At 37.6% G+C, this 27,337-nt stretch overlaps 2 protein-coding genes across 2 annotated transcripts in view; both read left to right on the forward strand.

Moving 5' to 3' along the window:
- The first annotated feature begins 288 nt into the window (after window positions 1-288).
- The window catches only part of gogo (golden goal), a 39,021-nt gene continuing 11,972 nt past the window's right edge, over window positions 289-27,337 (forward strand). Inside the window, exons 1-2 of the mRNA XM_065301209.1 lie at window positions 289-495; window positions 23,969-24,197. Coding sequence (XP_065157281.1) covers window positions 24,083-24,197 — 115 coding nt within the window. The 5' untranslated portion in view covers window positions 289-495; window positions 23,969-24,082. The remainder of the gene's footprint in view (window positions 496-23,968; window positions 24,198-27,337) is intronic.
- On the forward strand, window positions 20,907-21,608 carry LOC135790948 (uncharacterized). The gene has a single exon (XM_065301246.1). It carries the CDS (start codon window positions 20,971-20,973, stop codon window positions 21,526-21,528), a length of 558 nt encoding a protein of 185 aa, XP_065157318.1. The 5' UTR covers window positions 20,907-20,970; the 3' UTR covers window positions 21,529-21,608.

Genomic DNA, 27,337 nt, shown 5'->3' on the forward strand with positions numbered 1-27,337 from the left:
TTATTAACGTTTTATAACAAAATCCACGTAAATTCTACTTTCAAAATCAAATTTTTGTTTGAAAATTATTTGAAATTAAAACAAAAGAAAAATACAAAAAACGAGTATTTTACCTATATTTTCACTAAAATATGTATTAAATTTATTGTGTTATGTTTTATGGGAGTTTTGCACACGCTTGTATAACCTTGGTGGGTGGATATCACAGGGTGGCTTTTATATCGAAGGGTGAGCGTCCCCTAATGCTGGCGTCGCGACGCCGGCATCGTGTTTCTAGTTCCGTGCGCGTCGTCGTACCGTTCGCGTCGCGTTTCCCAGCGATCGTAGCGAAACGTGTTTCACGCGAAAACTTTGCACACAAAATTTGTCACACAAATCTAAATTCATTTCTATTCATATTTAATTAACAACTTTAAAAACAAAATTAATTTATTTGTGTGGAGTGGAAGCAGTATCACGTATTGATTAATTTTTGTGTGATCAGATCAATTTTTGGTAAGTAATTTATTATTTATCTTCGTATTGATTGAAATTTAATGAAAATATTTTGTTTTAATTGTTAAACAAAAGAAACAAAAGTGTAAACATTTAATAAATGTTTGTAATTTGCTTCAATGTTTTGTCTGTGTTCAAATTCTCTTCATTTATGCTCTTTTACTGGAACATACATTCAACATTATTTCCATTTACGTCGGGCGATTGTTACAATGAACAATTTAGTCGATACGGAATTAATTCCGTTTTTCCTGAATATCCGCTTGTAATTAGTCTGTATGCGTTGATAGGCAGCAAGTTCAGTTTGCACAGGTTCAGTTTTTCTAGTTTGATTCTCGTTTTTTGCAGTTTTTCGCAGTTTTTTTCCCGTTTTTTGCTCGTGCGGTTCAAATTTAATGTTATTTTATGTTCTCCAAGCGTGTGTTTGCTAACGAGAGATGTTTCTGATGGATTCGGTCCACTGGAGACGCATCCGAGGGATGCGAGGCATTCGGACAACAATAACACGCGGGGGAAAAGCGCACTCCGGAAGTCTACCGGAGCGCAAAAACAAAGCGCGTCTGCACACACGAGTGCATCTCATCGGGCATCAGCATCGCATTTTTCGTTATCGTTTTTGGGTAAAACAGAATACTACACAGATCGTCTGTTATTGTCTGATGTGAAAAACAACAAACAAAAACGCACCGGCGTTTATTTCAATTCACCGAGTGCGAAATCGTTTGAAATTATTTTTAGAAATCATTTACAAATCGCAAAACTAGAAAAAAAAACCGTTTGATTTAAGTACTACGAGTAAAAATATATTCAGAGCGGATTAAATGAGTAACCAAAACAGTCTCCACATAAAAGAAGAGATAACTGACGGAAAATAATCTTTTAATCCAACTCTGAGCATGCGTTGCTTTTCATATAGAAATTTTCGCCGAATTTGCCGCTTTAGCGCGACGAAAATTATTATCACATTATCAGACTTGTATGAAGTTTATTACCGAATTCAAGCTCGCTGTGAGGCCGCGGTGAGTGACGACAATAAATAAATGGAAGTGGAGAAACAATGCACGCCGTGAAACTGGATATTATTTAATACTAAAGCGGCTTCCACGGCGATGAATGAACCACGGGCTCATCTTCAGAATATGTTTGAAACAACACGCATATCGCGGCTTTATTATTTCAGTGAAATTACTTTGTTTCATGAGCGCATTAACATTCACATTCGGCTACACCAGTATAATTCTTTATTTTAACATCAAAATAACTAAAATTGTATATTTATTTAGTGAAATTTGAGAAATGGAATATAAAACATGCGGTTTTTGGAGTTAAAACGAGGTTATGTTGTTGACCAATCAGAATAACGAACAATATTGACGTCATTTCATCACTGAAGTGTGTATAAAGTTGCCTACAATAAAAATTTTCAATTAAATTGATTGTTTTCATTGATTTTGTGCGATAAATGTCAAATTTTGGTTTTTTAACGTCAAAATTAACTTTACAAACGTTTTTATAATGCAATTTATCTAAAACTTCACTAAAAATACTTAAATTTGCTATGTTTCTGAATTTCTGTTGAGATTATTGTAAAAGTTTAATTTCCCTTTTGATTTATTACCTTCACTTGTTTATTTTTGAGTGTCTAAAACATAAAAGCACACTTTAGGTGAGTTTTAACTTTTGAAAGTATTGCTCCGCCGAAATTTTCGGCACATAATAAAGTCAAAATTGAATTTTCTTCGCTTACCTTCATACCGTTCTGATATCATTATCAAACTTTCCGGTTAGGCTTAGATTGTAAAAACAAAAGTTTCCTGTCCAACGTTGTAAAGGACTTAAAAAGTTCGACACTTAAAGCAAGATTTCTGATTTATCTCGTCAAATTTTTGTAAGAAAATTAAATTTTTGCAATTTTCATGTCAGGCTTTCATCATTGTGGTCTTTGTGTGATTGCCATGTGGGAAGTTGATGAATCTCCGGAAAGCTCGCGGTGTAATAATCACTCGAAGACGCCGCCGACGTCAGAGGAAGTGACGAGAAGTGAAATTTGCGTTGCGACGTGCGGGACACGGGTAATTGCCACACATAAGCAGCACTTGCACCAGCAGGGATGGAAATTTGTCTCCCAAAGCCAAAATCTCTGACGCTGATGCTGATGTGACATGTCAAGACTCTTCACGCAGGTTTTCGCCATTAAAACGCTCAAAACATCGCTGAACTTTGCGGTTAATTTACCCAAACCGTTAAAATTCGTAATTACATCATGAAAATACTGCGTCACACATGAGGTGCAAGTAATGGTGCTTTTTGAACGTTTACGCCACTCGTGGAGAATCACACAAGCAATTTGTCCTCACTTTCGAGATCATTTTCGCGCTCCAGTTGTTTGGTGTGCTGAAAGCTGGTTTTTCGTGTAATCAGCCAACGCCTTAGAGCCATCATTACGTGGTGCTTTCTTTTACGTGTGCAGAATCTGAACATCCTTTCCAGAATGCAGAAAATTGTTCCAAAGGATTATTACTATCAAAAAAGTTAATTTTATTTATCAAGAGTTTAATAATTTTCCACTTGGCGAGTCTGGGGAGCTTAAGAAAGGACTTCGCAGTGTTAAGCAAAGTGCGGACATGCACTGGTGAAGACCAGGGACTTGGGACAAAACGTTCTTGAGGGTGTTCTCTAGTCTTGCTTCGTCCTCGGTGAGCACGTCCGACGCCCGCCCTCGACCCGTGAAGCTCACATAAACCTTAACAATACAAATCTTTTCACCTAATAGAACTAATGCCATTTCCCCCAGAGAGTGTCAGCGGTCCACGCAGGACCTACATCCTTTTTAGTTCGGTTCTTCCAAGCATCTTACCCTTCGAGTAGAAATTCTAGAACATCGTTTTTTTTGTTATTTGGTTTTGTCCCTCTACATTCACCATGATGAGTAATTCTAATGCAATTTGCTTTCTTTTCTTTGGGAAACTACAACCCTCTAACACTAGGTTATGTCCCGCCATCAATTTGATTACAATGGTGATGAAGGAGAAAGAATACTAGGACGGAATCAAATGCTTGTTTTGTCTTCGATATTTTCCGCAACTTTTCTTTATTTTCATGCCCCTTGACTCCAGTTTTCCAAGCGATAAACAGCAGTTGGAAGGGTGGTCAAACAAATTTTTCAATTTTCGTAAAAATGCAATACTCGTCGAATTGTACGATTCAGGGCACTTGAATGCCATGCACCTGATATCACTCGATTGAATCGGAATGTTGATGGGGACATTTATCGAAGAAATCACGCCTGATTCGTTTCGAATGTGTTTCCCTCCTGGAAATTGAAAATATTACATTATATCACATTACATTCCACAATCTTTTATTATAGGTTATATCAGTACTAAATGCTTTCATTTTTCACCACAAGATGGCGTCGTAAACATAACCTTTATATTCTAACCTATAAATTATAAACTTTTACATTTGAGCGAGGTTTTAAGTGATTAGTTGATCAAAGTGTTTTATTTGCGTGGTGAATTTCGCAAATTTCGGCAACTAATTACTTTAATCACACGCACGAGCGATTCGTCGCTCCGATGAGAGTTGTGCAATAAATATAAATCACCTCATCCCACAGTTATAAACTGTTTAAATGTTTTAATGCGTACCGCACCACGAAATTAACTCCGATTTTCGCCCGGCCGCGAATTATGGATATGGTCGGTTGGGCGTACGAACGCGATTACCAGTAATTACCAGCAACGCACCAACCGAATATATAGAATATAAATATATCGACTGCGTGCGTTGATTAACCAAAACCCGTACCTATGTTACGAATGTTTGGGATTTGCAGTTCAGGGATGCGCGAGGTGCGATTTTGGCAGATAATTATTGTGGTTGATATCAATTCAACGTGTGTGGGTGCTGACGGAAGATTCACGTCATCACTCCGCGTTAGGAAGGCAAGAAATCAATAAGTAATTAACGTGTACTCGTATGTTATATGCAACTCATGAATATATATGAATCATTTGACACATCTTAATATACAATGTTAATATGTAGTTAAATGCTTTAATTTTAAGTTTTAAGATGTTTGAAAGTTAAATATTTGGCAGGTGCATAGGAGGATTATGCAGATAAGACTTTTGGGAGTTTAGATATACTTTGTTTGTTTATATAAGTTGGTTTGTTTTGTTTAAATTAACTTTATGTGCAAATATTTAAATATTTGTTGTTTGTGTTGTTTTACGTGATTCTTTTGTTGAAATGTGCTGTGTTGGCATTAATTAAAACAGATTAATCAATTATTTAGTAATTAAAATGTTGGCACATAAAATTATTCCCGGAATTAACACATTGGTGGATAAATAAATAATGAGAACCATCAGTTGCATCTGTTTTTGATTTTGAAAGCCTCAGAATAAATAAATCAATGGAAAACATTTATAAATTGAATATTTACTGAAATTATCTACATGAAAGTATAGTATTGCTTCTTTATAATGATTTTATTACGTTATTACATCGAAAAATAAACAAAAATAACCAAATATTGAAATTTTACGCATAGCGACATCTGTCTAATCTTTTGTAAACTGGTTACAAGCTTTATTACTTTTGTACAAATGCCGGTAAATATTTCCTGAAGTCTAAATATGAATTCCGTGTCGAGATGTTGTATTCACTCGTGTTTTGTTTAAAAGATTTTTTAGTAACTGCTTGGGCACACCAACAAATTAGGAGAAAAATCGTGCGTAAGTTATAAAACTTGCATTGCAATTTGTACGGATGTTGGGTTGCATAACTACAACAATATTCCAAGTGTTACCATCGATGTCACGTCTTTAAAAAATATTCTAGGTTGAATTTCGCTAAAAACAAAAATATTTTACGTCCTTACACAATGAAAATTAATTTTAACCCATCAAATCGAATAAATTTAAAAATTTATCGTCAAAACGAAGCTAAATTGAAAAAAAAATTCTTTTATTAACTACTTGCAAGTAACTAATGTAATCCACTCCTGATTTCACACAATATGTACATATTAACGACGTCGCCCGAACGCTAGTCCTGATTTCGCATTTCGCCGACCGGGTCGTGCCCCAAACCGTCCGACAGCAAACGTTCAACATTCGAGGTAATCTCATTATCCCTCATAAGACGACGGCTGCGAAACGACGCCGTCCGGGAGTTACTGACGCTGCAAGATGGTTATCTATCGCACTCCAGGCTCAGCATTCAAACGCCCCGGATCAGCCAAAGGGCCGAGCACGGGGCAAAGTCATAGATGATTAGATGTTTACTGGATTGTGCAATGAAGCAATCGGAAAAAAATCACTTTGATCTTTTTATTCCATTCAATTCAAGAAAAACGTGTTTTATTATCATAATAATTACAATATTAATTAATTAATTTCTGTTTTGATTCATTCATTCAAAACACTGTGAGATAAGAACAAGAAAAAAGGAATTAGTGTATGCAAATTGTGATCATCCCCTTGAAACCTCGAGGCGTTGCATTTTAATCCAAAATTTATCGATTTTTGAAAGCTTTGGAAAGATTCATTATCCGCGATAAAATTTATGCGTGGAGCTTGAGTTGCAAGGCCATACAAGGTCTTTTTTTGACATCATTGGGGCAGTCAAGGTTAAACACATGCATGCCTTTCTCTTTTTGCATTCGTCTGGTGGAAATACAAAATACAAAACTACGAGGGTGAAATTTCAGTTCTCCCCTCTCGGCCGTATCGAATGCGTCGATCGCTGTCCGAAGTCGAAAACTGTAGCACGCGTCGCAGGGAAACCCCCTCGGATTCAAGCGGTCGGATTCACCCCTAACATGACGTCCCACCGCTGTGTCTGTCCTCTTCGGTGGCAAGTAGACACTTTCCTGTGGTGCATATTGGAGTAGTTCCAATGCGTCGTGCTGCGTTTCAATGTACAGCTTCGTATAAATTTTTCGTGTCTAACTATATTTTGGTTTATTTTTTGTTTTTTGTTGTATTTATTAACTGATATAATTGATTGCAGGAAGCTACTGCGAGTTATTTGATGTTTATCTGTGTGATTTTCAAGTGGAATTGAATTTTAATTGAACACATTCGAATTGTTTTTGTAATTTTGTGAAAAGCGCAATCAAATCGCAACAGAATAATCGCAACGCAATAATTGACATTCAGGTAAAAATTAAAAGCAAAACACATGATATTTCAACAAATTAGGTGAAATACTATAAATAACACATAAATTTTTGTCTAGAAATTACATTTATAAGCTTTTAAAACAAATTTTTAATGTTTTTTGCTTTTTTTTTTAATTAAAATATTTTTATTTTAACGAAACTCTAACAATTCTGTGTTTTTCAGGTTGATTTCACATCAAAACTATTGATTAAATTCAATATAATTTGATAACTGATAGCTGCTATTCTTTATTCGTAAAATATCACAATTTCCGCAACCAAATTTACAATCTCTAATGAAACGTCCGCTGCGCGACATGTAGCTTGCTGCCGATTGACGTGAAGTTATGACGATATCGCCACCAACCCGGAAACAATTCAATTTCACTGTGGTGATAGCCTACGTTTGCGTTCGTAGTAAATATGTTTGGTTAGGTGGCTGTGTGTTTGGCTGCCGAGATGCGCCCGACAAACAAATGCACTCTGACGATGTATAAATATTCATATCTAATTATTATGAATATACATCTTGAATTCTCACTTTAATACTGGACAATGTGACATTTTATTGTAATGAAAATGACATTTTCATACGCGTTGAACTTTGCGCCTCCCTGCGGCATTTTTAAAGCCATGTGTGCGGATTTTCGGTTGGCGTGTTTGCATTGTGTTTTTGCGCGCGCAGCGCCTGAAGCCTGAAGATTGCATTAGTTTGAAAGCTTTATAATTTCATTAGGAATTCTCCGTTATGTGCCGCAATACAAATACGAATGTAGTAAAAACTGCGAATGAGAAAAATATTACTCTGAGTCGAGTTGATGCATTAGGATTCGTTATTATTTTTAGTTGTAAAGCAAACTTTCAAACATTACGAGTAAAACCCTGCTGATGTTGATGTACGTAAGTAAAACCCTATGAGACGTGTAATTTTATTTTATTTCTTGTGTTGCAAACTGTTGAACAAGCCGCTTGATATTCTTGATTGAGAATTTCTTGGTGGTGGTTTGCGGTGGGTTGCTTCGCGCTCGACTTCTCCGCTGCTTGTTCACTTAGCAAAGCACATAAATTCGCGCCGGCATGCCGGTGCAGGAGGCGCATCTTGCGTGAATGAATTATCCTCGAAATTATCATCTCGAGTGGCCCAGCGAGTGGAACCTAAAGTCAAAAGCCAAAACGCGCCGCTGTTCCTCGAATTATCTCGATATTAATGAACTTTGCTGGGAACATAAAACAGAAAAAACGTCATTTGCGCAAAGTTTACTTGTTGCAAAATTTCATTGTGGAAAATATTCATTACAGATAATTTTATTACATTTTTTGGTAGTTTATAATAGGGGGTAAGAAATACCGGTATTAATATCGATATACCGGTATTTGTTTCTGCAAAAATAAATATTTTTGTTTCAAAATTTAAAAAACTCGTGAAAATTTTCATTTTTTTTTACTTTTTATGAATACCGGTATACCGGTAATACCGGTTTATTTAAAAAATACCGGTATTAAACTAAAAATTTCTAAATATACAAAATATTCTTAAATAACTTCATTTTTTAAATTTTATTAATTCCGGTATTACCGGTATACCGATATGTTCAAATATGTACCGGTATTGAACTCAAAATTTAAGTTTTCAGGACAAAAAACCATCAAAAATTATTTTTTCTAAGATTCTATTGATTTATTACGACATTACCTTGTTGAATTTTTCATTAGCGTATATTTATCCAAAGAATTCCTATTTTTGTTCATCATTAAAAATAGCGTGTTTGGAAATGGTTTATCATGCAATTAGATATTTATGATTGTGTTGGAGGGGTGTCATGGCGAGTTATTTATTATTTTGTACCTCAAAGCGACATGAAAGCCCTACATGTGCTCCAAACTACAAACCCACAACCGAATGTTGTATTGTGAACAGCGTGGCAAAACGTTAATAACTGAAACGCACATTTTGAGGGCGAAATCACAAATAGAATGAATGTACTGACCAAAAATGTGTTTCCAAACCAAAAAAAAAATCATTCGGGCTTTAGTAAAATATAAATTACTGCCTAAAAGCAAGTTGCGCGGTTGAGGATCGCCGGGATGAAAGCAAAAAGCATCGATGAAGTATGCAGTTTGAACCCGCCTCGAAGCGATTTTCGCCACGATTTAATACGCGCCTATGACAGTCCAAACCATAATCTATAATCAAGTAATATGGGCAGGGTATAACGATCCTCGGACTATAAACTTAGTTGAGGTACAGAGTAGGAGAACCTATAGCCGGTGGAAGAGGTATAATATGCTTTTGATTAAATAATCAATATTGACTTGGTGGGTCTTTGACTGTTCGACATGTAGGAAACTTTTTATACACACTTAACACTAGATAACTAAATAGGTTATGTTTTGAAGTAGGTATATGTCAAAGGATATTGTAATTTATTTGTTGACATGAGTTCCATCAATATCATGTTTTGTTTGAATTTGAATTAGAGTCATTTTCGTCGTCAATTAGTTTTGTCTTTCCCCTTGTGGTTGAAGAGGTGACTGTTTCTGTTTGTATGTATCTGAAATGATATTCATGTTCACGTTCTCGTGACAAACGGGTTGATTAAGACGTTTAATTGCTCACGTGTTGAGCGTCAAAGCCCTCGGTTCGATATCATATAGATACAACTGGCATAAAGTTATACCACAAACTAATATATACATAGTTGCTTTTAGATGATTTCTGGTAGTTCAAACTTTAACCATAGGTGGCGCATGTGTAAAATGCCTATAATAAATATTTATTTAAACTACTATAATGCAGAAAAAACGTCGAATTTCTTTAAAATTTCATGAATTTTTCTAAAAATAACACAAAAACACTTACAATACTTTTCTGTGAAATGGTAATATAGTTTGGATGCCTTTGAATGATATTTAGTAGTTAACAATTTTTACCTATAGACGGCGTATGATGTAAAATGTGTTGCCTACAATAAAAAATTACTATAATGACAAAAAAACATCAAATTTCTTTAAAATTCCACGTAATTCTTTCAAAATAACACAAAAAAACACTACAATAACTTTTCTATGAAATGGTAATTGTTATAGGCTGATATTGGCAACACGTACGCATTATTCACCTTGAGTTTCAATGGCGTATTATGTCATACTTCCCGGAAAGTTTCCCGATATCCACTTAGAGGGCTTTGAAACCTTGTTCTTTTGTGTCTGCATGAAACTTACATGCTATTGATGCCAAAATCTGATATGACACACGATACACTTTCTTTAAGCGTGTGTTACACAATAAAAGCCGGCACCAGTTTACAGATAAATCAAAATATGTTTTAAAAATAAATATTACTAGTGTTTCAGTTCTATAAACATTTCGATTTACCTTGTATCACATTTTCCATGCGCAATGTTGAATGTTTCCCTTGCGTCCTGCTTGGGTAATATTCGGGTATATCACTATATGAAAATACATGCAAGACGAATGAGGGTTTGACGATTACGATCTGGGTTGCCAATTTCCACGCATATTTCCCGAAATTCTGACGCAAAATTTCGAATATTTAGCCAGGGAAATGCAAAGTCTTATGATTTGATGGATAAATCAATGCAAATGTGAATTTTCTTTCTAGTTTATAACGTCCTGTTTCCATCCCACCTTCACTTATATATTATACAGGGTGTTGAATGTTTTCTAAATTTTTTAAGTAAAAATAACAGGTATAAATTTAAGTTAAGAAGGCGGAGTGTAATGTTATTAATGTGCTCCTCGAAAGCGACGCAAACGTTGGTAAAAATTCGTAGCACTTGCGTTATACGTCTTGTTGGCGTGAGGTTGACGCTAAGAAAATGGAAACTTTTATGGCGCCGCGACGCGCCTTTAAACGCGTCACTTTACATTACATGCAGGTCCTGCATCCGGGATATATGTACAGAGGAAAACAAAATTGCAACGGTTGTTCATACATCACATGCACTTGCTACACATAACCCAATTTTGTTTCCGCTTTTTTCCCCAAAAAAAATTATTTTAAAACTTTTGCGGTTTAAACATTTTAGTTTGATTAAAAGTTTGCAACTTTTTTTATTATCCTGTATTCCAATATATCCGTAATGTTCGTATGTATGAGATGTATGAGCGTCCGCTCGTCGCTTTGGAATTCTATTTTCCAGCCCATTGCCGTTGCGGAGTTATCTACTGGTGGATGTTTCGCTCGTTTTTCGACGCGCGCGCGCCGGCGAGTTTGTCGTCAAGTGGCTTGAAACAATATTTTACGTCATTTCCGTTCGATGCGGCGCGCTGGCGTCTTAGTCATGTTACGCAAATTGATAAATTTCCTTGCGGCGGCGCATAGCATTTGAATACATTTGAATTCGATTGCAAATTGAACATATTTTACAGATTCACAAATTTACAGATCATTTTCAAACATAATATTATTATATGCAACCCACAATACAATTTTTTTCAAAGTTTTAAAATTTTTAACCTCAAAAATTTCACAAAAACAAAACTGATGATAAAAAATTGTATTCAATCAACAATAGTCGTTTTCGATGATTGTCCACTGTCACAGTGGTGGCGTGATACATAATTGCAATTACTTCCGGCTCATCGCTGCATCGTATCGCCGAAACTTTCATTCGATGCCATTTGATGCGCGCCGCCATTGTGCGAATGTTTGAAACTTTGATTGGATGTCGCGCTATTTACACGCAATCAGCGGACAGCACGGTCGCTACGCCGGTGAAATTGTGAAAATGCGAAATGCGAAAACATAAAGCTCCACACTTCACGAACAAAGCGTTTACGCACCGCGTCCCTTTCTAGTGCATGTGGAAAGTATTCGCAATTCGCAGATTCCCGGCCGCGATTCGTGTTATCTCGAAATTCTGGCTTTAATGACATCGCCGCGACCTGTGAATCGATGAACTGATGCAAGAAGGGTGGATTTCGCCGGTGGGCAAAAACTAGTTTTAATTAAAACACACAGTTGCGATGAAAATGGTAAACAAGTAAAAACATTCGGTGGTTATTAGTAATTGAACACAAAAATGATTTATTTTAAAAGTTTAGACATAAATTTCATGTTATCAATAGAATTATGTAATTTTGAGGTTATAATAGGTTATATTTTGACATTTTACTAATCTAACCTCAAAAATACACTATTTTTACTAAAATACAACAAAAATAAACCAAAATCATGATCTTTAGATATTTATAAGGGCAATAAAATATAATTACTCACTCAGCGACATCGTCAAAGATAAACAAACTTAAATAAAGGTTAATTACTCAATTGCGTGTCGCAATGACCGCGTCTGATTGCCTCGCTCTCAAAATTCTAACGAAACTTTACCGAAATGCCCTCGACACAGCGTGCGCGCTCGTTATCGATTAATAAATGAAATTAAAATATTCCGGCGGAGGGTGCAACTTTCAAGTGTTTTCTCGCAGGTTGAACTCATTTCGTCCAATGTCCCCCTTCACGTTGCCAAACGCTGTTTCTTTGTTCGCACACTTCCGCTTCTTACACTTAATGTGCGCCAGGTTCTCTTGTATTTATTCTACTTGTTTGTCCTTTTTCTTTTGCTTGTTAGCGTTCACCTGTCTGCGGAGAATTCGAAAAGTGCTTGGGGAATGCATCTAATTAGGCAAATCGCGCTCGTAATTTTTAATTAAAATTGTAAATGATGCCGTGTTGAATTTCAGCCAAAATTTTTATCTCAAATCATAAATTTTTTTTTCTGCGTCAGGAACAATGAAGGATTACGAGAAACGAGAGAAAATCACGATTTAATGCTTTGTACGTGACGTTCTCACCACACGTACGAGTACAACCAAAAGCGAATTAGCGGTTAATGTACATCAATATGATCATGATTATGCTATCTATAGAGGGGCAGAGCAAACGTGACCAGTGTTAGATCTCAAAATATTCAGTTTATCCAAACTTTTAGTTATAAAGTGAGCGAAATCAGCAGGCAACTAAAGCGTCTGGTTGAATTTTCAATTAGCGCCGAATGGCGAATCACGCTGAACGTTAATCTCGCTAAATTAGTCACAGTCGTGCTAAATCCACAGCGATGCGCTATCAGAGCATTAGCCAGACGCTTTTTTCTTCCTCTGACTCCTCCACTGGACAGTGCACAAACGCAAACACTTGTTGGGAGTGTTTTTTGCTTCCCTGCTCCCTGTTTTTACACAGGAATGAATCAAAACAATCCCAATGTCAACGATCTGGTCATGAGTCACAATTTAAATTCTAAAAAAATAAAAACAAAATTAATGAAGTTTACTCTTTGCTTTTACTTTATACTTTTCAATTAGTGTTTTTTGTGAGTTTTGAGTTTCCTAACAACCCAGCAGGGAGGATACGAATCAGACTTGCTAAAGACCAAGCTAATCCCATCCGTCTGCCCCCAGTCTAGCAGTCTGACTGCTTCTGTTGCTGTGAACGCTCCAGGAGTCAAAGGCATTGCTACCTGCATCGATAAACTGCAGGCTGCCCCTGGCTGCACAAATAACAACATCACACACACATGTCTTCCACAGGCAGGTAAAGTTGGCGTCGGTGTGTGGTGGAGGAGGGTTGATCTCAATTACGCGGCCGGCAAATTGCAAGTTTTACGGCTTCATTTCGTGCGCTTTCGGCGCTTTTCTGCGAGGGGGTGCTGCTGTAGACCTTTGGGCGCAATTCCCCAGCCGTCGTCGTCGCCTTATACCTCTTCCACCTTGCGCGTTACACCTTATTCACCCTCGCGTATTTACTCTCTACGGTGATACGCAGTTTTTCCGCTTGGCGCTCGTAAAACGCCGGAAAATATACGGCTTGGGGGCGAGATGAGAAGGGGCACGACGGCGACATACGAATGTTTTGTTCAGTCGAAGAAACTGGAAGAAGTAGCAAGGAAGCGGGCGATGAAGAGACAGTTTAGTATCGAAAACAATCTTTTTTCGGTTTTTTTTTGAGGTGCGGAAAGTTGCATACCAGCACGTATTACGAAGGAAAAGGGAAGTAGAAGCCCTCGTCTGGTTGGTTTATGGGGTGTCTGTTTGGGACCTTAGTTTAGTCAGCAGCAGTCTAGGTTTCTTTTTTTTTTTCAAAAAAAAAAACAAAAGAAAACAGAAGAAAGCAATAACAGAAAAACATTGCAAGTTAGATTAACAATATACAAGGTGTTTAATATAAGAATTAAACTTTTTGTGTTTTAAATTAAATGTGTAATAAAACACCTTGTATATTATATTTTGTTCGGCTTCTCGCTTGTATGTTAATATATATTCCACGGTGGTAATTTACCTCGTGCTTTATCCGCTTTTTCGAGGGTGTCTTGTACACGGCAAAGCCTATTCGTTTTAACTTTAATATCAAATTACGCGAGTCCTTCCTCCCTTCTCTTCTGGTTTTCTTCTTGTGCCACTTCTCGACTACCTCGCTTGGTTGTTTCTATTTAGCGTTTTCAAGAGGCGTTGTGCGTTTACCACTCCAGGCGCGTTTTCGGCCCCTACGTTTCAAAGAAAATGTAAATAGGTATTTTAGGGAATTTCTTTTTTTTTTCTATGTCTTACACCTTAGAATAACGCATATGTTATGTCGTGTGTTGTAAATTTTCCAAATGGTAACATATCTTTACTTTTATGTCACTGGGAGAGAAATAAAATAAATCTTAAATATAAGTTTTTATTTTCATTTTTAAAGCTCAAGTTTTTTCATGGTTTTGAGACTTTAAACACAGACCGCCGTGACTAAAGTACTTTAGTAACGGTGTGGAGCTTGCGCTTATAACCATACATTTTCTAGTAGTGTGCGAGCGAATTTCGAAGATTTAAAATAAAAAAAATTCAAATACAAAACTAAATGTGGAAATAAAGTGGAAGTAGAAAATATAGCATTAGCATCACGTGGCTAAACGTTATTAAACACTCGATTAATTAAACGCTTGTAAGAAAAACTCCCATTTAGCCACTTGATACTTAATATATTATTATTACACAAAAATAATTTATATTGCATTTTCTGTCTTTTTCTATTGATATTCTTGCATTTTCTACAAATTATCTTCATTAATAACTGTGACGTTTCTTTGTAAACTACCCTTATAAGAAATACCCAAATACACAAAAAATATGTGTAGGTATTTTTCACCCTTCAGGGAACGATTTGCCGATCTGCTTATTTCCTTTCTCTCCTCCTGTTTTTTCGTCTTCTTTTTACATAGATTTGTATTCCATTGAGTGTTCAATCGGTGCAATCACTCACGACGCATATACCGACCCACCGCCAAACAATGCGCAAAACAGGGTCGCGTGGAAAATTCGTTTATTGGAAGACATCGAGAATAAAACCGAAACAAAAAAAACATGAAAATCCAACTGAAAACAAATACATAATAATGATGTACGAAAATATACACGAAGTAGAAATCATTCGGTCGAGATGCAGATGAGCAGCATGTCGAAAAAGAGGAATGCGAAACGATAAGGCTATGCAAAGCGTGCAAAGCATGTCGCTGTCGCATCTGTCGAAGCATTCCGAGGAAATTGCATTCACGACCAGGCTAAGACTAAGGGCCGCCGACTGGGAGTCATGGAAGTGCAAGAAAGGACTAAACACGTCGGCGCCGGGCTCGATTAAAGGCGCATTCGCCGGGCGTTCTCGCTGAATCTATAACATTAGCATATTTCTGCGGCGCGCGTAAAATGTGCGAGGAACTTGCCGGAATAATGCGCACATTTTGCGCCTCAATGCGAAAGTTGTTATGAATTTATATTGAATTTCTATCTTAATGGATCACTGTTTTCAGAATAAAATAAACGTTGAATTGTATTCATAAATATGTAATAAACGCGGGAATTACATCAAGATAATTGTTATGATTATGAATCTTTGGATGAGTATCAAGTTCAATTCGGTTTATGAACGGATTTTCAACATCTGGTTTCCGAGTTGGGTTTTTTTTTATCCTCTCGGTAATCTACTGTTCGTACAAGCATCTTCAATTTTCTGATAATAAGGATAAAAAAGTAATAATCCCGTCGGTCGTGCTTGTCGGCTTAAAAACGAGGAAAAACGTCGGATGGAAAAACTGTTTCAAAGTTGGTTTTAATATTCATTGGCACCTGCTCCAATACTATCGGAAAAATCTTAAATTTTCACGATTGATGAAATAATAAAAATTTAAAGTTTTGCAAATTGAAGAAGACAGTCTATTAAAGTTTAGGAATAAACTCGCTTTATGACTACATAATTTCTATGAATAATAAATTTCCATTTTTATCCGTAAAACAAAACAAAATCAATAATATGCAACCCATTGTGCTCGTGTAAAGATGTGTCTGGAATAAATTGAAGCATAAAATTGATTAATACCTCCGGGTAAAAAGCAACTAGATAACTGAATGTAAAATACAACTAGTATTGTAATAATTGCATGTCTGCCACGTTGGATAACACGGTTTGACTGTTTTGAGACTATTTGGACGCTGAGAAATCGTGGAATATATTCGCTATAAACTCCCTTGGCTAGCATTGTGGGTTGCTCGCCTTTTAATGTCGCATTGTTCGCCCGCTGGTGAATGCACGACAAACTATTTCTAATTGTAATTGCCGCTACAAATTGCAATTACAATGCGCGCAGGAAACGCACTGAGATTACAGAACTGCAGCATTTGCAAAGTTTGCCAACTTTTTTTGTTTCTGTATATTAATGTATGTTGGGTTGCGTTTTTTTTTTTTTAGTCTATAGCTATTGTGGTAACTGCCAGCTCATAAACAAGATAATGAAAATGAAATCGACTTAACTCGACTCCGGCTAATGTCTTAGATGAATAACTCAACTCCAAGTTAAAGTTGGTTATTAATAAACGTTTCATTGTTCGGGCGCGTTGTTAACGCGCACCTCAGCGCGCTGAAATCTGAAATGGGAAATTGAATGAACACCCCACGGCGCCTCACAATTGTATAAAGTGATTAAAACTTGCTGTGGACGCTCGCTGAGTAGTGATGATGAAGATGAGCATGATCGAAATCAACTTGCCTTCATTCCCTACTTGAGCGCAGAATGCGCGGAATGCTGGAATAATTAGACCTTTCACTTGAGAAGGGTTTGCTGGACGCATGTATAAACATGTTTAAACATCCTTAAACGTGTCATGATTCTCCATGGTGGCAGCAGCGAGAGGATTTTATGAGGAGCGAGTTATTAATGAGGGTTGGATCTGGCTTGGACTTGGGTCAGTCACGGACGCAGTGTCTTTACTATCTGGCTGAGATGTGATGTAATTTTGGCAGGTTTTCCGTGGAAGGCCACTGACCCAAGAAGAATTCAAGAAAGCGTTAAATCTAAATTAATGTCACATAAATTTCATTCTGGTAAAGGAAAATAAATTTTCCTTCAACCGTAAACATTGATTATTAGCAAATTGATAAACTGACAACATAAAAGCAGGTTTAGGTACTTCCGAGACGAAGTAATTGATTAATTATCATTTTGTTATTAATTAACACCGTTAGCACTCTTGTTTTGTGTGTGCTGGCTGCACTCGAGAATTACCTCCGGCAGGACGCTGATCAGTGGCGTGTCTGGCGTGCAATAATTTAATTAAATTTTAAATTAATTACGGCAACGGCGAGTAATGTTGGCTTGGAACTCAGGGGGGCAGGCGGGCCAATTAGAGGGCCGAGGGCGCAGTCGATTTGATGCAACGAGATGGAATGCATTGTTGCTGATAGCGATAGTCTCACCGGTCTCATCCAACTCGGAGTTATCGGAGTGTTATTGATGAGGTGTTGCCGACCACGCTCACGATGTTATTGTCATCACGCAGGCCGTGTACAAGTACAACAAATACAAGTTTTAATGAACAGATGACCAAAACGGGACTGAAAACTTATTAATATTTTACGCCTGCAGCGAGAAGGTTAAACGTACAAGAATGATGTCCTACGTGATGTTTAATTCGTAAACACCTAGTATATAATTAATTTCGAGATGGCCATAAGCCAAATGTAGCTGTTTGAAGGGTTTTTATTGACGTTGAATGTTTCATCGTGCCTTGGACAAGTTTAAACCCACGTAAACAATTCACAAACACATGTTTCGGACATGACAGCCTGCTATAAAAGCATTAGCAGTTGGTATTCGTTACCACACACTCAATAACATATCCAGCGCGGTTTGATAGAACCTAAATCAAACTTTGTTGATAGGTTATTAAATAATATTATCGTTGTGCGAGTAATGAAGATGAAAAGTCAGTTTTTATTGTTGTTGCTGGTGACGCTCGGGTTGATCTCCGCGTCCCTTTCAACTCCGACCGTAAAACAACCTTCGAGGGACGTAGAGGTCGATGTGGGTGGACACAAAGGGGCCGTGTACAGTCAGCAATACGCGAGGGTGCGTGTCCAACCCAACAATAAAGCGTCGATCATAAAAATGGAAAATGTCGAAGAGCAAACGACCCAAACAACACAAACGGATATTACTACTGCCCAGATGTCAACTGATATAACCCTAACGACAGAATCAAATACAAATGAATTATCTACAATAATCACTCCGAAACGAGACGTAGAAGAACTCACATCTACAGAAAAACCTTCCGAGGAAGGTTCAGGTGAATGGGATAAAGATCCAGATGTTGTAATTTTACCAGGTGCAACACCAAACGATTATGAAGAAGAAAATGATCAGAATGATACAGAACACACTCCGGATGTCCAAACAGATGGGTTCTACTTGTACATTTATCATCCGCGTGGATATTTCCAAAGAATCATTAACGAAAACAAACAACCAAGGTCACAATCCTATCAGTATCAATACAGACATCAATTTCATTGATCAATGTAGACGTAGATTAACTTCAACTTAAGTTGTATTTATGATTCAAATAAATTATCTTGACATGATGGGAAAACTTGCGCGTGTGAGGTTTGGGGTTTATGAGTTCCAGTTTGAAACGGTCATTGTGTGGGGCTATTGTTTGCCGAGTTTTCACCATGCCCCTTAGGTTGACCACCGGGAAATGCAGAGGACCCTCGTTGGATAAATGGATAAAGGACATAAAAAGCGATAATATTTCATCTGATGCTATAGTGGTGTGCATACAAATGCCACCGGAAGTGCGACGTGTTGGAAGTTGCCTAGGGTGTGTAGTTTAAATATTTACTAGGAAGTCCACAGCCCACAGGATAATTCGCTGGATTCCTTTCAACTCGTAACGCACATCCGGGCGCCGCGTATCTTCAACTTGATTATGTAGAGTGTGATGGGAGTAAATGTTGGGAGTCAAGTGTTATGTGGATCTAGATAGGATTGCTCATGTTGTTGACACATCGGTGTCAACTGGATGAAAGTGATGTCAATATGCTTTGCGGTTTCTTACTTTATACCACGTTGCTTATCAACATTGTGGTTGAAGGTATACGGTTATCATGTCAAGAGATTTCTTGCACCCTTGGTAATGCTGGTTGACTTCTCGAACACTGAGTCTTTGTTCTCGTAATCTCTCTGTCATATTGCATATTGGAGAATGTTGGGTTGCGTGCACCCTCGATTCACATTCACTCCTTTCCGTCTTGAGGGTTGCATAGCGGCTATAAAACGTACGAGTTACTATCGTCTGCGGGTTCTTACAAGGGTGCAGCTTTTTGCATGCTCGACCTTACCTCCGACCAAAAGGGGGCGGGTAATATGAGAGCGGCGGGAGTCATAACTCGTCGGCAGCACGGAAAAAGGTGAATAAACTGTTGATAACAGGAGTGCACGCGCTTACACACGCCTGCAAAGTGCACAAAAACAACCACCAGCCCTATGATACCAAACAAAGGAAAATGGGAGAGGCATAGGAGCATACCTGCACGAATTAATGAACCATTGCCACACCGCAACCCACTATACACACAAAGTGAAAGCATAAAAATATACGATGGAAAAACAGTCGAGTTTCAAGTGTATTGATGTATTTGATAAGCGTAATGGGTTTTATAGGTCTATAAATCATGAAAAATTGAAACACCACGCATGCGATAAGAGAATTTTTATTGATTTTGCAACATTTTTCCATTGAATAAATAAGTTTTTAATTTTGACGATTAAAATTCAATTTTGGAGAAAACCAAAGTCTGTGGGTCATACGTATAAATGGGTTCTTTGATAGGTTGAACATCCTTGTAGGTCAAGCGAGCCGTATAACCCATATCTTCAACTTTAGTTCCATAGACAACTCTCTGAAGCAAACCGTCCGGATGATAGATGTAATAGACGCCTTCCTGATCGAATTTCTCCGCATCCTCATTCTTCTCCTGTTTCTCTTGTTGCTTCAATTGATCCAAAGTGACTTCGGTCGTAGTGGGCATCTCAGTGGTGGTTGTCAGCTCCTCCGCAACCTCGGTGGTGTCAGGCAGGACTTGCGGTGGAACTCCGTAGTACAAATTAGGTTGGACCTCTTGCTTTTGTTTTTGTTGACGAAGTGGCAGACGGAAGAGTTGGCCGGACGGACGGCTTGGGTATGGCGCGTCGCTGAGATGCGAGAGGATCGGTACGGAGAGCGGCGAAGATGTTGCGATGCCAATTACGGCCGAGCACAGGACGAACGCGAGTGATAATTGCATTTTGTGATTGGACGATTGGGTTCTCCAGTTAACACTTAATCAATGAGAGGCAATGAAGCCGTAATGAAATCAATTGGACTGTGGTGTTGTGGGTTGGAGGAGACAACTGATATGGTGCTGTGATTTTGGATGGCTGTTTATATATACAATTTTTGTTTCCACAATCAGGGTCATTTTATCGCTAAATTCTTGTGTAATTTGTTTAAGGATAATGTTTGATGTTTTGAGGTGATTTATGTTAAGGGCCCTGACCGAATGTTACACTCATTGAATATGTGCGATCAGCCTCGAAATATGCACATATCAGCACAATAAGTGTCGTTTAATCGCATTTCGAGTGACCATAGTCACGTCACGTTTTTTTCGAAGCAGCTGCATACAAATTGGAAATTTGTTATTCGGGGCGACTTTCATTCGCTTATTGTTTTATTGCCGATAATTACAATGGGTCGCAGTGGGTCACGTCCGATTGAATGACGAGGGGATTATGTAATTGATCGTATGATTAAAATGGGGAATTTGCAAGTTATACCAAATGCATTCATTTTTCTCTTCAATGTTATTCACATCCAAATCATATAAAAACCACGCGCAAATTTTGAATCATTATCAGTCAACTCTTGATTGTCCAACCAAACACAACCAGTAACGACAAAAAGTGTAATTCACCCTCTCTCATAACCCAAAACAATGAAATTCATAGTCTGCGCTTTTGTTCTCTGCGTGGTTGTCGGAGCCACTCCCGACGCACCATTCAGACAGACGTACAACAGCCGATTTTTGCGTTTGGAAGCTGCACCGTATGCGCCGGCTGGATACCGTCCGCAGGGTGAACAATTCCGTCTGCCGGCCAGACCACTCTTTCAACGACAACAATCCGTGTATGGACCCCCGGAAGTGGCGACCGAGGAAGTCACCACGGAGACAGATGTCACCACCACTGAGGTGCCAACCACCACCGAGTACATTCCAAGGCGAGTGGTTCGGACCAAGAGCGCTAAGAAGGATAATGTCAAAGTGGAGAACAAACAAGACAATGCGGAAGCGGGAATTGGGCAGGAATTTCAACAGGAGGGTGTCTATTACATTTATCATCCGGACGGACTACTCCAGAGAGTTATCTACGCCACAAAGAGTGAAGATATGGGTTATACTGCAAAGTTGACTTATAAGGATGTTGAGCCCATCAAGGAACCCATTTACACCTATGATCCACAAAGTTTAAAATTCAGTCAAATTCAACTTTAATTCCACAACCATGTAAACACATAATAATATTTATTAATTGCATCAAAATAAAAATAAAAAAAAATAAAATTTTAGTTCATATTAAGTTTCCAGTATGTTAAATCTAGAATTACACCAACTGTAGGTACATTAGTTTAGTTTTATTTGTCTACTACCTGTTTGCTAACAGCGCGCACATTAAAAGCTTTCGATCCATTTAAACCCCGCGGAATCCCGAAATTAAAGCGCTACATGTTGGATGCTGTTTTAGCTGTTTTCCGTGTTGTGCAGCAGGATGCGTTAGATGTGCTCGTATCCCAGACAAACTGCCTAACAAAATGACTGCGCAACACAGTACAATGCAACACAGTATCAGTATAACAATTTCCGGTTTGTAACGACTTCGCAGCGGGTGTCTTCGGGCTGGGAGACAATGTGAGATACCGTGCTCAATTACTCGGAAGAGTGATAAATTTCAAAAATGATTGAAATGAAGTTTTATTGGACACAATGTATAAAAATACTTGTTTTTATTATGTCTGTATATTTATTTACATTTTTTGCTCAACCCGCGGGCTACAGCGGAGATAATCAGTAGATATTCTGTGTGTTGTTGACGTTGACATTGAGTATGCGCGATTGTCTCAGTAGAATAACAAATCGTTAGACATTGACTGAATTATTTACGCCGAGTGAATCGTAGCGACATCTCGTGTCGATTATTTGGAACTATAAATGTGATTGAATATATTTACTAACTTTAATCGCGTTTTTAACACTTTTAAACTTAAAATTTAACAAAAATAGCATCTTATATGATACTCTAATATATAAACTATATTATTACCAAGTTTCATCCAAATCCATCGAATAGTTTTTGTTTTATTCAACAATTTGTAGCAAAATACAATTCCACCATCATTAAACAGCGAACCAGTCGGGTTTATTATGTTTCTAAATCGTTATTCCAAGTGTTATTTATCGCACTATATTATAACTACCTTTATTATGCGCACTACACGAATCCCATTTTATTAACCCCATACGATTCAAACCCAAAAACATTTTATTAATTCAAAACTTCGACCCGAAAACAAAATTTTACTCGCATAGCCGCAGGCTGTTTAATAATTACCATACTTGTTTGAGACTTTTGTAATGCAGAAATGAAAAGTGCGGCACGTGCGCAATTTCGCGATGCGGCGTGTGCACGTACGTGCGGCTGGCGTAATAATTAAAAGATGTAATTAGATAGCAGGTCTGTGGCGGCGGCGGCGGTGGCGCTACTCGCGGCGCAAAACAATAACTAATCGTGGCGCATGCAAAACTATGGAGATTAATTAATTTCGAGTCGTTGCAGGCTCAAATCTCCGCTGATAATTAATTGCTATTCAATTAGGTAATGTTATTGCTGTTTGAGTAAGTAATATTTAATAGTTCAATAATTTTAATATGGATAATACAGGTGGTTTAGGTTCTGCATAGTTTTGCAGAATCTGTGCAATATTTCCACTCGAATGCATTAAACTTGCTTGAATTGCTTGAGTTTTATTTGCACGCCGAGAGTGCATGCACTATTTTAATGCATTCCACTCCAGAAATACTGGATGAATAACTAAATCGCAATCCGGTATGTATTGCACTCGAAGCAACGAATTGTAAAATTTTATTTACGTGTAGCGAAAATTCCGCCGTGCGTGCTTCCGCGTAGACTTCCTCCTTTGCGCAATAAACTCGTAAATTTCTTTCCTGAGCGCCTTCTTAACTCATCCCTGTATGCATAGACATATAAGAAACGTTTTAAAGTCGCTGCCGGGTTTTTCTAAGAAGGAAATAATTTTTTAGCGCAATAAAACGGAAATTCGCCCTTTGAGGTTGTGTTCTCCTCAGATAAGTTCCGTATGGCACATTTTACCAATTTAATCTCTAGGTAGACACAGACATCCGGCTGTAAAACGCCGCAACAATAGTCCGACGTCGAAATTATTAACGTGGGTTTTATTTGCGGAACCGATAAACCCCGAAACGTGTGTCCTTGCACACAATGCCGGAAAGTCGCTTTTATTTCCGATAAAATTTATAATCATGCAGTAGGGGAGGCAAAGAAAGAAATTTGCACTTAATTCTCAGTTGATTTAAACTCGTTAGACTTTCAGAAATTACAATACACAGCCTGTGCGATAATAAATTGTTTCTCATTTCCACTCGCCGACAAGAAGAGCCAAGTTTTCCTACTTCAATCAATAACATTGCACTACAGCTGGCGGGGTGGGTAGTTTTTCGACCGCAAACTTGGCATGGCGTGTTTTCATTCAATTATGCGAGTAATAGACGGAATTTGTATTTTTTGGGGTGGATTTCAAGGAAATACAACATTAATTATTTTTTTTTTGCATTTCATTATTAAAATTATACGTTTTGTATTGGTTAAGTGTTAAAACCGTTAAAATTTTTGTTGCAGTTATGAAAGATGCGATTTTCTTGGGCTGCAAACAATGAGCGATATTTTATGGCTTGCGGCGGCGAGGATAGCACGATGCGACTGCATCAGGATGTGTGATTCATCGGCGCCGACATGTGGCGGTTCAGCGACGATGGCGGCGACGGTGGCGGCAGCGTCTACCCTACCTTAGCCATTTTCCTCTTAGTTTTCATCTCGCTCGCATCGCAAACTCCGATTACTAGCGCTGGTAAGTTTTCCACGATTTTCCTCTCCAATTTGTCGGCAATATAAAATAATTGGTTGAATTTTTTTTCTTTCTTTAAATCTGTTTAATACACTTTGAAATTTATACGAACTAAATGCACCGAACTTATTTCTTGGTATGTAGAAGATAAAAAACGCTTTCACAGTGAAAACTTTCGGGCTGACAAAATGATTAATAGAAATCAATTATACGTGCTGTTCGCAAAATGTGCTCAATTGCGTTGTGGAAAAAAGCGGCGCGTGAAAAAGTTTGTCGAGTCGTGCCCAGAGGAGCGAGGAAACTATGGAATCGAAAGCACAAAACGATCGTTTAAAGCGCGTGCGATTCAGGAGTTCCTCAACGAAGTTAACGGATAGTGATGGATTGCGATAAGTTTTTCCGGAAGCAGACGTTATCGTGACAAGTTTCTTATTCCGCTAGTTTCACTTGTTAGAAATAGTTTGGCCAATATCACCATCTGATTGTGAATTAAACGTAAAACAAAATTTAATTTAATTTTCTGATATTTGGCAAACTAAATTTAATATTTAGAAGATTTCCTATTGTGATGTTTTCTTGAGCGTAACTTGGCTGGTCTAGTGTGGTAGCTCTAAACGAGTTTCAATTAAAACCGGACGCAGCGGTTGGCGGCTCCTAATTTCCTTTTAATAGAATTACGTCCTTTTCGGATCATCGCGACGGACGACAAGCTTTCAGCTGGTGTGGCAGGTCCAAAGCAAAGCTCGGGAGCAAACGTCGGATAAAGCTAACAAAGTGCCAAAGCCTTGCAAAGGACGCCTCATTGTAAATCTATTTATCCTTTGAGAAACCTAGTAAGGCTTAAGATTTAAGATTTCACCAAGAAAATAATCCTAATGAATTGCATCACAAAATAATTCACAACAAAATAAAATTTTTAGATATTTTCAGAAAATACGTTAAAATTGCTTCCTGTTCCTGGAAGAAGGTGTGTGATGACTTTATGAACTTTCCGGCTGTGGGTTTGGCCGACCTTGCAAACGGCGTGATATTGCCGCCGCCGCCACGGCGGTTGGTGTTTTTGAACGCGTGCCAAAAGTGCGACATCGCCAAATAGGCCAGTCGACGTTACCTAAATGTAAATGTACATGTAAATAAAATCGATAAATAGCCAAGTGTTCTCAGCATTGCAGGCGGCTAAAGAAAACCATCAAACACTCGCTGGACAATGCGAAACCTGCGAGGTAAAATTGGACAAGTTAAGAATAGAAATAAACGCGGCGGATTTTATGAATATTTTTGAAGTGTGAGGCGAAAAAAGCTCGTTTAGGTTTTATTAAAAAAAAAGAGCGTGAAACCATTCAATGAATTCTCAATACGCGGCGAATTCATCGTCAGGTTTTCCAGACTCATTCATATTTTCATTTTCATTTTCATTCGTTTATTTAATAGAAAAACATCGGTTTGGGGCAATACAAATAAAAATGAAAATACGGACGTGAAAGTAATTTATCACGAAAGGAAGAATTAAAAATGTAATTTTCTTTCTGCTGACAACGTTTACCGACGTAATAAATAGATTTGTGGTTATTTTTAATAAAATACTTGAATAAAGTGTAATGTGGGTTGCCTGACATAAAACATTATATGATTAACATATTTCTGCATCGTTTCTTGCATAGAAAACTATGTTTTCCGTTTTACTAATAAATAAACATATTTTAATGTTTAATTACATTGAACATATCATTAAATTACATGAATAAAGCTGTGTTTTTAATAAAATGCCTTCCGAGATGAAATTAATTAAAACTTTTATAAAACATTGTGAAACATTGCATATTGTTCACAAAGCATGTAAATATGCTTACAAAATAAACTTTCTTTGTTTCACTCAACTATGTAACTCTACATTTCCACATTTTAGCCTAATTATTAAAATATTTCAAATAATAATATTCATTGTATTACGCATCCTATTTTTTCGAATTTTCTGACTTCTTAGCGAAAACAAAAACGCGAAATGCTGAATGCCAAATTGAAAATAAGGAAGCATCCAAGCCAAGATAACAATTCGCATTGTGCATTGTACTTTAATACGAATCTACGACTGTTGACGACGAGACGATTCTTTGTTCTTTTTCTCTTCGCTTTTTCATTTCATTATTTACTTCGTTGGTCTGCTTGCAAGCACAGTCACAGTTAAATTCATGTGTAATTATAATCATGGCTATTGTTTAGTTTCTTTAAAGCTATACAGTTTTGTTGAAAGTTAAAAAATGCGTGATTTTAATTAGTTTTAGCTAGGTCTTGAAATGATGAGCATTTGTTTGAGGGGATTGGCAGTGCTTCGATTTGTAGCGCTGTTTTGGGGCGATAAAGTGAAATAAAGCGATAGTTTATTGCGGCTCTGTGCGGCTAGCGAAGGCGGTGAATTGGCCATTAATTAACTCGCCCGGAGGCAATAAATTAGTACATCGAGGCTGTATACAGCGCACTTTGTATACAGGATAATTTACACTTAGATCAAAACATTGAAATAATAAATTTATTATTCAAATTTGTTTCAATAAAATTCTCCGACGAAGAACATCTTTTATTCTTGGTTGTTTTCTTGTGTAGCAGAGTAAATTACGACCTAATTGTTACAAAATTGGCCCACTCGTAAACGCCTCACGATGCCGCCCCCAACAGGGGTGGCTATTAACCAGCATCTAATAAATTCCCCACGCACCGCGTTAATTCAATCCGTTGTTTTATACATTCACCTCAAAAACTAATTACTCTTTGCCGTGAACGCGCCGAAAAAGAAAGCATCAACAGCATGACGAGACGGTGAATTATAGCGTGGAGAGAAAAATGCGGAACGATGAAGTAATTTGCGCTTAAAAGCCCGACTGGCAGAGAACAAATAAAAATTTAAGAAAACTTGTTTACGCCACTACGGACAAAAAAATGTATGTTTATCGCAACCGGCTAGAAATTCAATTACCGCAGCAGGAAACCGGAAAAGTCGACGCGCTGTTTTATAGCGCTTACGGATGTGATTTACTTGTCAAGCTGCGAATGTTATTTGTTGATTTAATACGGAAAAGTAAATATAATAAAAAAATATATTAATAAATAATTTATTTCTGTGTTTTCCTACGAAGAATAAACGAAAA

The sequence above is a fragment of the Atheta coriaria genome, unplaced genomic scaffold (assembly GCF_025399875.1).
Source record: "Atheta coriaria isolate IRGN ID8LTWV9N9 unplaced genomic scaffold, Caltech_Dcor_3.1 hic_scaffold_4_pilon, whole genome shotgun sequence".
NCBI classification, from domain to species: Eukaryota; Metazoa; Arthropoda; class Insecta; order Coleoptera; family Staphylinidae; genus Dalotia; species Dalotia coriaria.